This window comes from Palaemon carinicauda, chromosome 32, assembly GCF_036898095.1.
Source record: "Palaemon carinicauda isolate YSFRI2023 chromosome 32, ASM3689809v2, whole genome shotgun sequence".
Classification (NCBI taxonomy): Eukaryota; Metazoa; Arthropoda; class Malacostraca; order Decapoda; family Palaemonidae; genus Palaemon; species Palaemon carinicauda.
The window spans coordinates 26265347-26282417 of NC_090756.1; the positions used below are offsets into that span (position 1 = coordinate 26265347).

The window sequence follows — 17071 nt, forward strand, 5'->3', positions numbered from 1 at the left end:
GTCAGGTTTCATATGAAATAGACATCGGGTTACTACCAATGTAATTTTCCTTACTGTATAAGGACATTTTATAACAGTATTTCTTTATCGTCGTTATTTTCAGGTGGATGTTAATAAGCTGAGGACCTTCTCTATAACTTCCTTATCGTGGGAAGACGATGCATCTGAAAAGGTAGAATATAATGCAGGTTGGGTTAACGCCCAAGGAATCACTACTTGTATAAGACAGCTTTTATTTCCTTTTTTTATTTTTCCCTCTTTGTTGCTGTCTCACAGGCTGTAGATACAGGAGAGGGGGTTCCCAGCCCCCTCGTCCCGTCCCTTTTAGTTGCCTCTTACGACACGCAGGGATAATGTTGGCGATATTCTAATTTTTATATGCCCCCGCGGCCACAGGGGGAGGGTGGGCTGTGGCACCCTAGCAGTACCAGCTGAACTCGGTTGAGTCCCTCGTTAGGCTGGAGGAACGTAGAGAGTAGAGGTCCCCTTTTTTGTTTTGTTTCATTTGTTGATGTCGGCTACCCCCCAAAATTGGGGGAAGTGCCTTGGTATATGTATGTATGTGTATTTTTCCCTCTGCTTTACTAAACGCATTCACCATCGTCCAATCTATAGAGTAAAGAAAGACGTATTTATGTGACCATATATTTTTTATATACTGTAATGAGAAACGTACAAGATAAAACTGGAAGTATATTACAGTACTCAAAAGCAGAAATCAAAAAGTTTTAAAAAAATAGCAATGCAATATAATCTTCGTTTGTTAATAACACTGAACAGGTTTGCCTGATCGAGTGTACAAACTCACAAACCGTTAAGTCACAAGACATATTAATATAATACTCTGCAATATAAAAAAAAAAAATCTGGCATTTTTCCCCCAACTTTAAGAGGGCAAGTTGTGCTATGTTTAAATTTAAATTTTAAATTCTAGAATACTACTTCACCAAACTAATTTAGCAGACATACGCAGTACTGCATTATCAGTCATACTGTATGAAAAGTATACAAGGACAAATCTACATTACGATACAATTAAGTTAATGTAAAATCTCTAAATGCCAAACTTGACTAGGGTCCTAAACGCAGGAACCGGTCCGGCTACACGACAGCGGGACGTCCCATCCCGAAACGTAAGCGAACGGAGCCTTACGAATTTCAGTAATTGGAAAGGCTATCCCGTAAGATTATATATTGAAATCTTCAACACTAAAAAGACAGGGAAAAATGGTCACATTCTTGTGGAACATATTGCCGTCGTCAGACGGACGGAGATGATTCCTCTCGGCGTTTAGTAGTCGTCTCCTCGAGTGACCACCTCCTTACAAGTCGGGCGGAGCACAATGGTGTGCTCGAATTGGGCTGTATAACAGCCCTTAACATCACAGAGAGGGGGGTATGGATCCAGGATTCCCTGCAAGACAAAAAGAAAAAGGAAACTGCTTTAATACATACATACATCCATCCATATACCAAAGGCACTTCCCCCAATTTTGGGGGAAGCCGACATCAACAAAAGAAACAAAACAAAAAGGGGACCTCTACTCTCTACGTTCCTCCCAGCCTAACAAGGGACTCAACTGAGTTCAGCTGGTACTGCTAGGTTGCCACAGCCCACCCTCCCACATTATCCACCACAGATGAAGCTTCATAATGCTGAATCCCCTACTGCTGCTACCTCCGCGGTCATCTAAGGCATCGGAAGAAGCAGCAGGGCCTACCGGAACTGCGTCACAATCGCTCGCCATTCATTCCTATTTCTAGCACGCTCTCTTACCTCTCTCACATCTATCCTCCTATCACCCAGAGCTTTAATACCAAAAGAAATAATTATTAAAAATACAGAATATCAACCTTTCTCGCATCTGCTTTTCTTAATAAACTGGAGATACAAGACAATGTTCACTACTGATGAATGCAGTACAGTAAATGTTAACCCTTTTACCCCCAAAGGACATACTGGTACGTTTCACAAAACTCATCCCTTTACCCCCATGGACTTACTGGTACGTCCTTGCAAAAAACTGCCATTTAAATTTTTTTTGCATATTTTTTATATTTTTTTGAGAAACTTCAGGCATTTTCCAAGAGAATGAGACCAACCTGACCTTTCTATGACAAAAATTAAGGCTGTTAGAGCAATTTAAAAAAATATACTGCAAAATGTGCTTGAATAAAAATTAACCCCTGGGGGTTAAGGGTTGGAAAGTTCCAAATAGCCTGGGGGTAAAAGGGTTAAAAAGAAAACCACTTTAATATAAAAAAAAATTATTATTCAAAATACTGAATATTAAACTTTCTTGCATCTGCTTTCCTTAAACCTTTTACCCCCAGGCTATTGGAACTTTCCAACCCTTAACCCCCAGGGGTTAATTTTTTTTTCAAGCACATTTTGCAGTATATATTTCTTTTAAATTGCTCTAACAGCCTTAATTTTCATCATAGAGAGATCAGGTTGGTCTCATTCCTCTTGGAAAATGCCCGAAGTTTCTCAAAAAGTTATCAAAAATATGCAAAAAAAAATTGTAAATAGCAGTTTTTTTCAAGGACGTACCGGTAAGTCCATGGGGGTAAAGGGATGTGTTTTGTGAAACGTACCAGTACGTCCTTTGGGGATGAAAGGGTTAATAAACTCTGGAGATACAAGACTGAATGTTCACTACCAATGAACACTGTAAATGTCAGAAGAGGTGGAAATGCCGACAAAGAAATAAGGATTAAAAAACTGCTTGTAAATTATCTAAACTAATACAACCGCTTGTTAGTTAACAGTTTGTTATTCCATGGAACTCGAACGTCTACAAAATTAGTTGATTGACCAACTTAAAAATGAAACAGCTCTTGGTAAAAAATAAAATTATGATCAGACATATAAACTTGGGGTATGTCCCATGTTATTCTATGGAACTCGAGTGTCTCCAAAATTTAGTCGATTTACAAACTCAAAAATGAAACGGCTCTCGGTAAAAACTATAATCAGACATATATAAGTTTGGGACATGTCCCATGTTATTCTATGGAACGCCATTGTCTCTAAAATTAGTCGATTTACCAACTACAAAATGAAACAGCTTTTTGCAAAAAATAAAACTAAGATCGGACATATAAACTTGGGACATGTCCTATGATTTCTAAGGAACACCATTGTCTCTAAAATTAGTCGATTTACCGACTAAGTAGAAAATGAAACGGCTATTGGTAAAAAAAAATAAAACTATGATCAGACACATAAACCTGAGACATGTCCCATTATTAAGGCCAGACAGGTCAAGGAAATATGTTCCTGAAGAATAAGGCATCTACCTAATATATCACAGTGAATTATGAAGAATAAAATGCAAGAGAAGTACAAGAGGAAGGCCAAGGTTTGGGTGGATGGATGGAGTGAAGGAAGCTCTGGGTGATAGGAGGATGGATGTGAGAGAGGCAAGAGAGCGTGCTAGAAATAGGAATGAATGGCGAGCGATTGTGACGCAGTTCCGGTAGGCCCTGCTGCTTCCTCCGGAGCCTTAGATGACCGCGGAGGTAGCAGCAGTAGGGGATTCAGCATTATGAAGCTTCATCTGTGGTGGATAATGTGGGAGGGTGGGCTGTGGCACCCTAGCAGTACCAGCTGAACTCGGTTGAGTCCCTTGTTTAGGCTGGAGGAACGTAGAGAGTAGAGGTCCCCCTTTTTTTTGTTTTGTTTCATTTGTTGATGTCGGCTACCCCCCAAAATTGGGGGAAGTGCCTTGGTATATGTATGTATGTAAAATGCAACCCAAAATACAAAACATAAAAAACTTAAAATTACAGTAGTCTAACTACATCGTCTATACACATTTACAAAAAGAATGTAAACGCTTACTTTGTCACACAGGTCCTTGAGAGCCATCAGGTACTTTGTTTCTCCTAAGCGGTCGAGCCAACGGCGACAGAAAGCCAAGGTGCCGAAGTTCTGGTTGATGACGTTCAACAAGTGCTTTGATTTTGAAAGCCTGGAAGAGAAGAAAAGTTTTATTTACTAGTATTATTATTACCATTAATAATAACCAAGCTACAACCCTAGTTGGAAAAGCAAGATGCTATAATCCCAAGGGCTCCAACAGGGAAAAATAGCCCAGTGAGGAAAGGCAATAAGGAAATAAATAAATGATGAGAATAAATTAACTATATATCATTCTAAAAACTGTAACAGCGTCAAAACAGATATGCCCTATATAAACTATTAACAATGTCAAAAAGAGATATGTCATATGTAAACAATAAAAAGACTCATGTCAGCCTGGTCAACATAAAAACATTTTGGGGTCATAAGACTTGATTTTAAGTAGGCACTAAGATATCGGTTGGATTTCTTTGAATAAAACCACAGCAGTTGAAAATTCCCGTGTAAAACCATCATAGGGAAATGCTACACAACGTAGATAAACATTAGCGAAAACCTTTCATAGGATGTAAAGATTTAATTCAGTTCATTCATGGCTAAGTAATTTAAATGAATCAGTTGTAACAATCATCTTTATATAGTACTATCATTCATAAGTACTTCCATAAGGAATTCATTCATAAAATTGAAAACTGGCAAAGTAAATGTTGGCCGAGGTAATAATAATTCTAGTTACAAATATCTCACCTGAGAGGCACATGTCCACTGTCATAGTTCTTCATGTAGTGAGAAGTCTCCATGTCGTCGTGGACGTATCCACGGCCAGTGGAACCAAAGGTTTCGATGGCGTAGACTTCGTTCTCCTCCATGATCTCTGCCTCGCCTCCTTTCACGATTGGCACAGTTTTTCCAGCGTGGATTCCTAGAAGAATCAAGCCAGTTTGAGATAGAATTTGATAAGGATAATTTTGGTTTTTATCTCAAAAATAAATTCCACCCAATTATTTTTAGATGAAACTTAAGGCTGTCAAGAAAAAGGCACTGGAGTTTCTATCATACAATAAAGATTCACATTCACATGACACAGAACACTATAGGAAAAAGATTCAAGAACAAAGACAAAACACTAAGAAAAATACTTTTCAGATTCAATTTCACAATGAACAACATAATCTCCAATTTCTGAAAAAATGAAAACTACTCAACTCACGGTAAGCTGTTAAAGAAAAAGCACTAGTGTCTTAACACACATCATAATAAAGATTTATATATTAACTAGAGGCACACTCAGTAGAGCCCAGACCTCTGCCGCGGCAGCTTATTTCTCGACATTGACCTCTGACCTTAACATGTATTAATTGGTGTGGATTTTCATACACTCAAATATGAACCAAATTTGAAGTCTCTGTGACAATGATGTCCAAACTTATGACTGATTACGTGAATTTGGACATTTTGCTTTACTGTGACCTTGGCCTTTGACCTCCCAAAATTGAAACATTTCATCTTTCTACATAACATTTAATCCCCGCAAGTCTCCTTATTCTACGATTAAAATTGTGCAAATTACAAACACACCAATAGTGGGTAAAACATAACCTCCTTCCAACTTTGTTGGCGGAGGTAATAAAGATTTAAATAACAGAACACTAAAGCAAAACCATTAAAAAACCAATACAAAACACCGGGAAGAAACTTTTCATCTTCAATCAAACATAATAAAATTTCCGATCTCCGAAAAAAAAAGCGCTTGAACAAAATTGGACTTACAAAAACAGCTTCTTGGAACCAACTAAGTTTGTAAGTTAAAGTTTATTAAGTTGAGGAAGTTTGTAAGCTGAAGACTTGTACAAAACAAAATTGCTGATCTCTGCAAAAACGAGAACCGCTCAACTCACGATAAGGTGCAATGGAATGTCCGTTGAGGTTGCGAATGCACTTAATGGGGTAGGTCTTGCCGTCCAGCTCGAGCTCGTAACTCTCCATCGTCTCTTGGATCGCCTCGCCGATGTCGCAGAGGCGGGCATCGATGCCGGCCTCGCGGATGCCGGTGTTCGTTGCAGCTCGGACAGCCTCGACGAGTTTGTCGTATTTGTCGTTGAAAGACAGGGTGAATGCGCAGTCAATGACGCGACCTGGAATTACAACATATTACTTGCTAAGCTTGTTGGAAAAGCAGGATGTTATCAGCCCAAGGGCTCCAACAGGGAAAAACAGCCCAGCAAAGAAAATAAGAAAATAAATACGTAAAGTAAAAGAGAAGTAATGAACAATTGAAATACATTTAAAAAACAGTAATATCAAATCGATCTTTTATAAATAAACTATAAAAAGAGCTAAGACAGTCTGTTCAACATTAAAAAAATCACTGCAAGTTTGAATATTTGAAGTTGCACATAGCTTACAAAATCAAAATTAATTGTAAGTGGGTTCAGTCACTGTGCATACTAAAAGTTATTCTTAACTGCCTTTTACTCTCTAAGTATGTTGGATTTTTATCAATTATGATTATAAATGAATAGTGAAAGAACACATTTTGATAAAGCTAAAAAAAATATTTTGATAGATAAAATAAAAGAAAATATTTTGATGGATAAAATAAAAGAAAATTTTGCTCATCTCAGCAGCTCGATTTCCCTCTAAACAACCTTCTGTGTTCTTCTTACACCTAAGTCTTTTCTTTGGCAATTTCGCAATCTTACATAGAATTTCCTTTGCATAAAGGTAGAAACATATGAATACTACAGTATACTGTACTGTATATAGTAATAAAGAAAACAGTCTTTTCACTATACAAAAATTCTTTTCTCTTCCTAGAGGGTACACTCAGGCACACTATTCAATGTTTTGTTATTTCCTTTTCCTTATTGGGGTATTTTCCCTGTTGGAGCCCTTGGGATTAAAGCATCTTGCTTTTCAAACTAGGGTTATAGCTTAGCTAGTAATAAAAATATTAACCCTTTTACCCCCAAAGGACGTACTGGTACGTTTCACAAAACTCATCCCTTTACCCCCATGGACGTACCGGTACATCCTTGCAAAAAACTGCTATTTACATTTTTTTTTTTGGCATATTTTTTGATAACTTTGTGAAAAACTTCAGGCATTTTCCAAAAGAATGAGACCAACCTGACCTCTCTATGACAAAAATAAAGGGTGTTAAAGCTATTTAAAAAAAAATTATTGCAAAATGTGGTTGGAAAAAAAAAAGGCCTGGGGGTTAAGGGTTGGAAAGTTCCAAATAGCCTGGGGGTAAAAGGGTTAAAAACTTCTAGATCACATAGGTTTTGAGCTTTCCCAAACCTATAAATAATTCCAACGACCCACCATTAATATGTACACCATAATCAATCTTGCAAACGTCATCGTAGCTCAGAACGGTCTTGTCGCCGGCATTGGGAGTGTAATGGGCAGCGCAGTGATTCAGGGAACATCCCGTAGGGAAGGCCAGGCCGGCCTCCAAGCCGTTCTCCTTGATGAGCTTGCGGTTCATGTCCTCGATCATGTTGCAAATCTCGATCATTGTCATTCCAGGTTTCACGTTTTTTTGGAAGTACTTCCTGGTCTAGAGAGAGAGAGAGAGAGAGAGAGATAGTACTCAGCGGGAGTCTTTCAAAAGTGTAAAATTCCATACAAGCTAGAGGGGCACTCAGTAGAGCGCAGACCTCATCTGCGACAGCTTATTTCTCAGCCTTGAGATTTGAATTTAATGTGTATTAATTGGCGTGGATTTTCGTACACTCAAATATGAACCAAACTTGGAGTCTCTGTGATAACGATCTCCAACCTTATAGCTGATTATGTGAATTGGACATTTTGCTTGACCTTGACCTTCTAAACTTTAATCATTTCCAGCTTTTTACATTAACAATTAATCCCTGCAAGTTTCATTACTCTACAGTTAAAATTGTGGCCAGGAATCTGTTCACAAACAAACACACACACACAAATTACAAACACACAAACAGGGGAAGCAACATAACCTCCTTCCACATTTGTTGGCGGAGGTAATAACTACTGCCACAAATTAAAGAGGTATATAATCAATTAAATTTCAAAGAAACAGTTATGCTTTAAACATTCTTAGGAAGTCCTTTCAAGAACTGCTTATGCTTTTAAAAAGAAGTACAGTATATAACCCATTACCTTTTCAAGAACTGCATTCTTAGGAAGTCCTATGATACGTCGGAAACAAATATCCAAAGTCTTCGAAAGGCTGTACAGTAATTCCATATAAATAAAACTAAAAGGAAAGAATCTAAAACAACTTACTGTGCGATGAACCTCCGCCCCAATGCGGATCTCCCTGTACATGTCGTCGTACGACATCTCCAGAGCTTTCTTTTCGGCCGACGTCATACGATTTATGGCAGTCGTGTCGTTCTGGTTTATTTTGTACTCGCAAATCTCCCCGATTGGGTAATTTGCTGGAAATGAACGTAGGTATAAATACGAGAAAATTGCAGGGAAACAAAATCAAGTAAACATTGAAAAAATTGTAGGTTACCTTTAATAACATCAACCAAAAGAAATATTCGATAAATCTTTCCATTCAGACTAAAGTAGGGCTTATGATATATAATTAAACCCTTAATCATTTATCTTGAGCCCTTATGTACTATAAACCTTATATTCACAGGCTTGTAGCATAGACATTGTTCTAATACTGAATATATTATATGAATTACACAAGCTTAACCCTTTTACCCCCAAGGCTCTTTGGAAATTTCCAACCCTTAACCCCCAGGGGTTATTTTTTTCCCAGCACATTTTGAAGTATATTTTTTTTCAATTGCTCTAACAGCCTTAATTTTTGTCATAGAGAGGTCAGGTTGGTCTCATTCTCTTGGTAAATGCCTGAATTTTTTCAAAAAATTATCAAGAATATGACAAAACAATTTTTATAGAATTTTTTTGCAAGGACGCACCGGTACGTCCATGGGGGTAAAGGGATGGGTTTTGTGAAACGTACCAGTACGTCCTTTGGGGGTAAAAGGTTTAAATAAGAAAAAGGGACCTCATACATCTTGCTTGGAGGCCAGCTTGGTAAGATCATCTTTAAATCTAAGGTTATCGACCAAAAAATTATATATTCTTTTAATATGTTAAAGACAAAAGGTTATCGCAGTAATCATTAACTCTCTAACCAAACAGAATTCTTAACCCTTTTACCCCCAAAGGACGTACTGGTACGTTTCACAAAACCCATCCCTTTACCCCCATGGACGTACCGGTACGTCCTTGCAAAAAAATGCTATATAAAATGTTTTTTTTCATATTTTTGATAATTTATTGAGAAAATTCAGGCATTTTCCAAGAGAATGAGACCAACCTGACCTCTCTATGACAAAAATTAAGGCTGTTAAAGCAATTTAAAAAAAATATACTGCAAAATGTGCTGGGAAAAAAATAACCCCTCGGGGTTAAGGATTGGAAAGTTCCAAATAGCCTGGGGGTAAAAGGGTTAAAGACGAAAGATTATGGCAGTAATCATTAACTCTCTAACCAAACAGAAACCTTAATCATAAGAATGATGAAAGGCCGCTGGCATTAACGGATAAAGAATAAAAACTAACGCCAAAACTTACAATCCCGATACAGGTCTACGACCGGAATCGAAGGGGGATCGGTCTGCTCTAGCACCGGAGCACTCCCGCCTGCACCGCCGTCCCCGCCTCCACCTGCTGCCTTCTTCTTCTTCTTCTTGTTTTTCTTCTTCTTGGCAGCAGCTTCATCCTCTCCATCTCCACCCTCCTGTTGCGAAGGGAGAATGAATTTTAGTTATTTTTCTAATATATTTTGAAGTACTGAATACTGTACTGTATTAAAAACAGGAAGCCGTAATTCCACAACATCTAAAACTAGAGGGGCACTCAGTAGAGCGCTGGCCTCCACTGCGGAAGCTTATTTCTCGAGCTTGACCTTTGACCTTAACATGTATTAATTAGCGTTTATTTTCATAGACTCAAATATGAACCAAGTTTGAAGTCTCTGCGACAACGATGTCCAAACTTATGGCTGATGACGTGAATTGGACACTTTGTTTGACCGTGACCTTGACCCTCCAAAATTGAATCATTTCCAGCTTTTTACATAATAGTTAATCCCTGCAAGTTTCATTACTCTAAGATTAAAATTGTGGCCAAGAAGCTGTTCACAAACAATCACACAAACAGGGGGTAAAACATAACCTCCTTCCAACTTCATTGGAGGAGGCAAATATTATAGAGAAAATCTCTACTTTTCATGAAAAAGGGTTAAAAATACTGTAACACTATACTAAAGCTAACTTCTAATCACTTTTATCAATTCACAAGTGCATATGCACTCGTGGTTGAGCACATCATAACATTATCTAAGATTCAAGACACTGAATATTTGAGAGCTGGTAATAATTCACTCATATGAATCAGTTAACGAACAGGTTTATCCGTAGCTCATCATTTTAAACCCTCGATATTCTAGAAATTTTAATTGTTCATTACTTCTCTTGTAATTTTTTCCTTAATTTCTTTCCTCACTGTGCTACTTTCCCTGTTGGAGCCCTTGGGCTTATAGCATCCGGCTTTTCCTATTAGGGTTGTAGCTTAGCAAGTAGTAATATTATCGATAAAAATAAAACCTAAATGAAGTCTTCATATATAGCAGTCCTTGCTGGTATAGTAATATAAATGACATAACGGAATAAATTTTGCAATGGAAAAAATATTTGTTTTATAATAAAAAATAACTAACGAATATTAAATCATGCAGCCGAACATTCACTTGGACTCCACAATGCACTAGAAGAGTTGGAAGACCCAGACCTACATGGCTGAGGATCATGAAGTGTGAAGTAGGTAATAAATGGAGAAGTATTGAATTAAAAGCTCAATATAGAGACGACTGAGGAAATCTAACCGAGGCCCTTTGCGACAATAGGCATAGGAGATGATGATAAAATTATGCAGCATATTAACGTACAGTACTTACCCCATCTTCCGCGTCGTCGAGCTTAGCCTGGGCCAAGTCCCCGGCGACGCCATTCACCTCGGCAGCATCGTCCCCGTCCGGGACATTGACGGACCCAGCTCCTCCGGCTACAAAGAAAAATGTGTGGTCAGAGCATTCCTAAAACATAAGTTTAAAATCCTTACAAGTTTCATTACTTTACAATTAATATTGTGGCCCTGTGGTTGATGACTGGAATTTGACCTTTCCCTTGACCTTTGACCTTAAAATGTATTAATTGGCCTGGATTTTCATATAGTCAAATATGAACCATGTTTGAAGTCTCTGTGACAATGATGTCCAAACTTATGGCTGATTACGTGAATTGGACATTTTGCTTGACCTTCCAAAATTTAATAATTTTTAGCTTTTTATAAAACAGTTAATCCCTCCAAGTTTCATTACTCTACAATTAAAATTTAGCTAGGAAGCTATTCACAAACAAACACACAAACAGAGGGTAAAACTAACCTCCTTTAAACTACGTTGACGGAGCTAATTAAATATAACTAAAACTGAATGTTTCAAACATTACTCGAATCTTTTTTAGACAACATAACTGGGGTTCATTTGCATTTATTATCAACTTTGTTATTGGAGTGATTTTTACAGTTAAGGGACAACTCAATGCTCTTACCAAGTCATTGTTATTAGTGGGGTCCACTGACTACCCCTTCCATAGCACGCTTTATTATTATTATTATAATTACTAAAAGCTAAGCTATAACTATTTGGAAAAGCAAGATGGTATAAGCCCAAGGGCTCCAACAGGTTAAAATAGCCCAGTGAGGTAAGGAAACAAGGAAATAAATAACTATTAGTAAAGTAATAAACAATCAAAATGAAATAAAACAGTTGATAGTTGATACGGCAAGATTTACTAATGGTGAATTCTTACTATTTATTACGACCCTCCCACTTTTACTAAAGGAGCAATATCACCGAGTAAGATGTAAATAAGCACAGGTTAACCCATAACGATAGAAAAATATATGAGCCTTTGTATATCAGCGGCCAGTTCCTCCCACGGGCATAGAAAATGGGAATTTTCTTCACATTTTCTAGTCGTACCTACATGTTTTTCTGCAAAATCTCTATACTAGAACACCACCTAACTTAAATTTCCCCACCTAACCTATCCTACAAGCCATGTCCTTATCTAGTTACCTAAAAGGAGAGCTAACATCCCCTGCGGACCCCTTTAGAATGCCGTATTCTTTGCCGGCCGTCATCATACGTACAGGTGGCCGCTATCATACATACACCCCAAGATTTGACCATACAGAGCAAACACAGGGTTGAGACTTCGTCTTAAGGTAAGCTAGGGATAAGGTAGTCTAAGGAGGGTTGTAGCCCACAAATTAGGTAAGTAATTAAGGACACGGCTCCTAGGTTAGGTTAGGCGGTGTTCTTGCGTTTTTTTCAGTTTTAACATTGTTTTTGTCCTAAATTTTGAAATTTTATATTGGCTCCATCCCAACCAAGGGTAGTTTGTAGCGCTACGGCCAAGCGTCCTAATTTGCTTATTATCGCTCCGACTGTTATCTTGTATAGAATAAAAACGTTTGGAAATGGTCTACGGATCTTAAATATGTACTTAAACGCACACTTTGATGTTTTTTGAAGAAAACCCTAAATTACCTGAAAATTTGTGGCTCGAGTTCTTACTCCGGCCACGAATCTTCTCGCTCCCGTAGTAGGTAAGGGGGGGGGGGGGGGTCCGCCCCCTGGGTAAGGATACGGCTTTTAGCATAGGTTAGGTGGGTTTTTTAAGTTAGCTTCTCCCGCCAAAATCTCTTTTAGAACGACGGCCACAGTTCAGAATATTCCAGTTTTCTACGAACTTGATTTTAGAATGACGGCCAGAGTCCACCCCACTTTATAATATTCCCATTTTCTATGAATGAGAACGGATCTGGCCGTCACCCTACAAAAGCTCCCCAACCAACTACAAAGGATCCCTGGTTTATCGAAAAAGGAGTTTTGAACGATATTGGTGTTCGTAACCGTCGGAAAATCGTATTCGTCAAGTAATAACTTTACGCGTGTCCAAACTAACTACATACTCTCAAAATAATACATTTTTGTAAATTGTAAATACAGATAGGCTACATATCCTTTTAGATCACGATAAATATATTCTCGATAAAAGTAAATTTGACGTATATTAACAAAAATAAAGGATTTCATTAAATAAAGGTAGTTTAGCATGTTTCATAGCCTTCAAAAATGATAAATTTTTTATCAAAATCAAATTTGATGTCAAAATATAATTGTAAATATAAATAAATTTCCTGAGCTTTCATAAATGCTTATTAAACCTAGCTTGACCTGCAATTGGTCACGTACAGTCGGCGAACCTTAATATAATCCATATTATCATTTAAAAATGACTTTTGACATATAAATACCCATTAATAAATGGAGGATAAGAGACAGATATATTTAATTAAGAGAAATAAATCAGGAAATAATAAAAATGACAATAAAATATAAAATAGAATAGCAATTGGTCACGTACAGTTGGCGAACCTTAATCTAATCCATATTATCATTTAAAAATGACTTTTGACATAAATACCCATTAATAAATGGAGGACAAGATACAGATATATTTAATTAAGATAAATTAATCAAGAATTAATGATAAGGACAATAAATTATAATAAAAAAGAATAAAAAAACAACAAAACAACTGCAATTGGTCACGTACAGTCGGCGAACCTTAATATAATCCATATTATCACTTAAAAATGACTTTTGACATATAAATACCTATTAATAAATGACGTATAAGATACAGATATATTTAATTAAGATAAATCAATCAAGAAATAATAAAAAATGACAATAAAATATAATAAAATAGAATAGCAATTGGTCACGTACAGTTGGCGAACCTTAATCTAATCCATATTATCATTTAAAAATGACGTTTGACATATAAATACCCATTAATAAATGGAGGATAAGATACAGATATCTTTAATTAAGACAAATCAATCTAGAAATAATAAAAAAAGCAATAAAATATAATAAAAAAAGAATAAAAAAACAACAAAACAACTGCAATTGGTCACGTACAGTTGGCGAACCTTAATCTAATCCATATTATCATTTAAAAATGACTTTTGACGTATAAATACCCATTAATAAATGACGTATAAGATACAGATATCTTTAATTAAGACAAATCAATCAAGAAATAATAAAAAATGACAATAAAATACACGTACAGTCGGCGAACCTTAATCTGATCCATATTATCACCTAAAAAATGACTTTTGACGTATAAATACCTATTAAAAAATGACATACAGGAAACAGGTATCTTTAATTAAGACAAATCAATCAAGAAATAATAAAAAATGACAATAAAATATAAAAAAGAATAAAAAAAACAACAAAACACTGAGCGCATGGCCACTCCGGACACCAAAACTCCCTCATTTTTCGTCTTATTTCTCACCAGCTTTCTTCTTCTTCTTCTTCTTTTTCTTTTTCTTCTTGGCTTCCTCAGGGGCCACCCCCGTCGACGGATTCACTTATATCCTCGACATCCTCCTCGTCGTGCTGGTTTTCCTCGGGTTTTGTTCCCACGTCGTTTACTACGGCGGCCGACATGTTGTTTTTTGTCTTCTTATGTTGAAGGGGAAGAAGAAGAAGATGGGGACAGTGTTGCCAGATAGGGTTGCCAGTTTGGCCTTTTTTCCGGCCAAAAAAAACTCAAATTTGACCTTTTTGTATTTAAATAGGTTGGCCTTTAGTAATATGAAAAAAGCCGAGCCTTAAATACTATATTTATTACCCTTTTCTATTAATGGGTTGGCCTTTTAAAGCCTCTGTTGATTAGAAATTGACCTTTTCTCATTTAGAAAACCTGGCAACCCTGTTGCCAGATATGGGAATTTATCTCCAGATTTTTGGGGATTTTTGAGTGTCCGATGGGGATATTCTTAACATATTTCTATGAAAAAAAGAAACAAAGATGAGTAAATTATATAATTGAAATTATTATACTTGATTAATTTATATTTTAGTAAATTCTACATGATCAAAAAGCATATATATGTGTGGAAATGGGGATTTTTGTGTTGTTTGGGGGATATTTGGGTTGTTTATATTTCTATGAAAAAAAGAAACAAAAATGAGTAAAATATATTGTTGAAATTATTCTATTTGATTAATTTATATTTAAGTAAATTTTACATGATCAAAAGCATATATGTTTGTGGATATGGGGATTTTTGTGTTGTTTTTGGGAAAATTTGGGTTGTTTTGGGGATTTTTTAAATCATAGTTTTGGGGATCTTAGACTGACCCAACTGGTAACTTTATTCATAGATATCATACCAACAAAGCATTACTAGAAAGCTAAATATTTTGGAAATTAATTGGCAGCCATGTTTTTGAATGATATGATTTGATGTATATATATACTAGAAAATGATAAGAATTTGGTATATAGGGAAATATTAAGTGCTAATAAGAGTATATGTTTAAATAAGTATTACTAGAAAGCGAATTTTGGGAAACCAATGGCAGCCATGATTGAGAAGGATACAAATTGACATACATAAGCTAAAAAAGATAGAAAATAATATATATAGGGAAGATCTTAAGTTCCATTATATATATATATATATATATATATATATATATATATATATATATATATATATATATATATATGTATATCAAGTGTTTATGTGATTTAAAGTATATTCATGGCATAACTTAATTATGTTTAACTTACCTTTACTGACCTATTGATATTATTATTTCCTAATTGGGGATAAATGTTATAAGCTAGCCACCCTGCAGATAAATAGCCTCAGACATGTCTTGCATTCATGGCTAGAGTTTAGCCAGTTTTCATCATCACGCTGGCCACTTCGGCCTTTGGTCTGCTCACTCACTGCAAACCAACCTAGTACGGGTGGCCCTAAGTCGTACAGCTTTGCCGATCATATAGATATCCCCACCCATAGACCTAGGTATGGCTTATTATTTAATGTATTTAATAAACCTAGTATTTTTTGCTCGCTCTCTCTCTCTCTCTCTCTCTCTCTCTCTCTCTCTCTCTCTCTCTCTCTCATCTCTTCTCCTCTCTCTCTCTCTCTCTGAATGCAAAGGGTACACCTGTGTATTGTAGCTCAATGTTTAAGAAGAAGGTCACACCTGAATAATTGTTATTTAACCCGCTCTCTCCTCTCTCTCTCCTCTCTCTCTACTCTCTCTCTCTCTCTCTCTCTCTCTCTCTCATCTCTCTCTCTCCTCTCTCTCTCTCTCTCTGAATGCAAAGGCTACACCTGTGTACTGTAGCTCAATGTTTAAGAAGAAGGTCACACCTGAATAATTGTTATTTAACCCGCTCTCTCTCTCTCTCTCTCTCCTCTCTCTCTCTCTCTCTCTCTCTCTCTCTCTCTCTCTCTCTCTCTCTCTCTCTCTCTCTCTCTCTCTCTCTCTCTCTGGGGGTCATCCTACGACATTTAATATAAAAAAGGTAGTAATTTATATGTAAAGAAACACATTAGATAGTAAATAGGCCTATTATATACACATAATGTGATTCTTTAGCTCAAAGCTCTTCAGCCAAATCCTGTGTAGTGGATTTAATCAGGACATAGAAAAAAGGGGATTTGCAAATACACTCAACACACAAACAAATAAACAAATAAATAAATAAATAAACAAATGAAAGAGTAAATAAACTCTCTCAGGTTAGATTCCTAAACAAACACTTGTTGTTTTCACTACGTAAAGTCACCAACTTAGACTTTATAAGTCACGATGGCATTTTTTGTTAGACTCTAAAGAGCTGATCTTTATGTATACATAGGCCTATATAAAACACACATGTTCTCTTTTACATTCTTCCAGTAAAACAAAATAGTTTATTAGCTTCTGATTCTCTATTTATTATTTCTCTACTAAATATTTTTAATTCAATTCGGGTTTAGGATAATATGAACCTAATTTTATAGCTGAGACAGGCCTATATATGAATTTCCAGTGTTTGGTTCATGTGTTGTAGGCCTATTTTCATATATTAAATCTATAGGACATAGGCCTGGTTATAGGATTCACTTTTAGGATGGCTATTTTGATATTTTTTCGGTGAGATTTTTTATGGTTTTGACTCTCTCTCTCTCTCTCTCTCTCTCTCTCTCTCTCTCTCTCTCTCTCTCTCTCTCTCTCTCTCTCTCTCTC

The 17071-nt window shown here is 36.4% G+C and overlaps 1 protein-coding gene across 1 annotated transcript; it reads right to left on the minus strand.

Annotated features, from left to right (window-relative positions):
- Positions 1-790: 790 nt before the first annotated feature.
- On the minus strand, positions 791-14483 carry und (methionyl aminopeptidase und). Its single transcript, XM_068356217.1, is given in 10 exon segments — positions 791-1414; positions 3848-3977; positions 4616-4790; positions 5767-6003; positions 7196-7433; positions 8141-8295; positions 9457-9622; positions 10841-10947; positions 14328-14382; positions 14384-14483. Coding segments are annotated over 10 exon segments (1485 nt in total). The 5' UTR covers position 14483; the 3' UTR covers positions 791-1291.
- Between the last annotated feature and the right edge of the window lie 2588 nt (positions 14484-17071).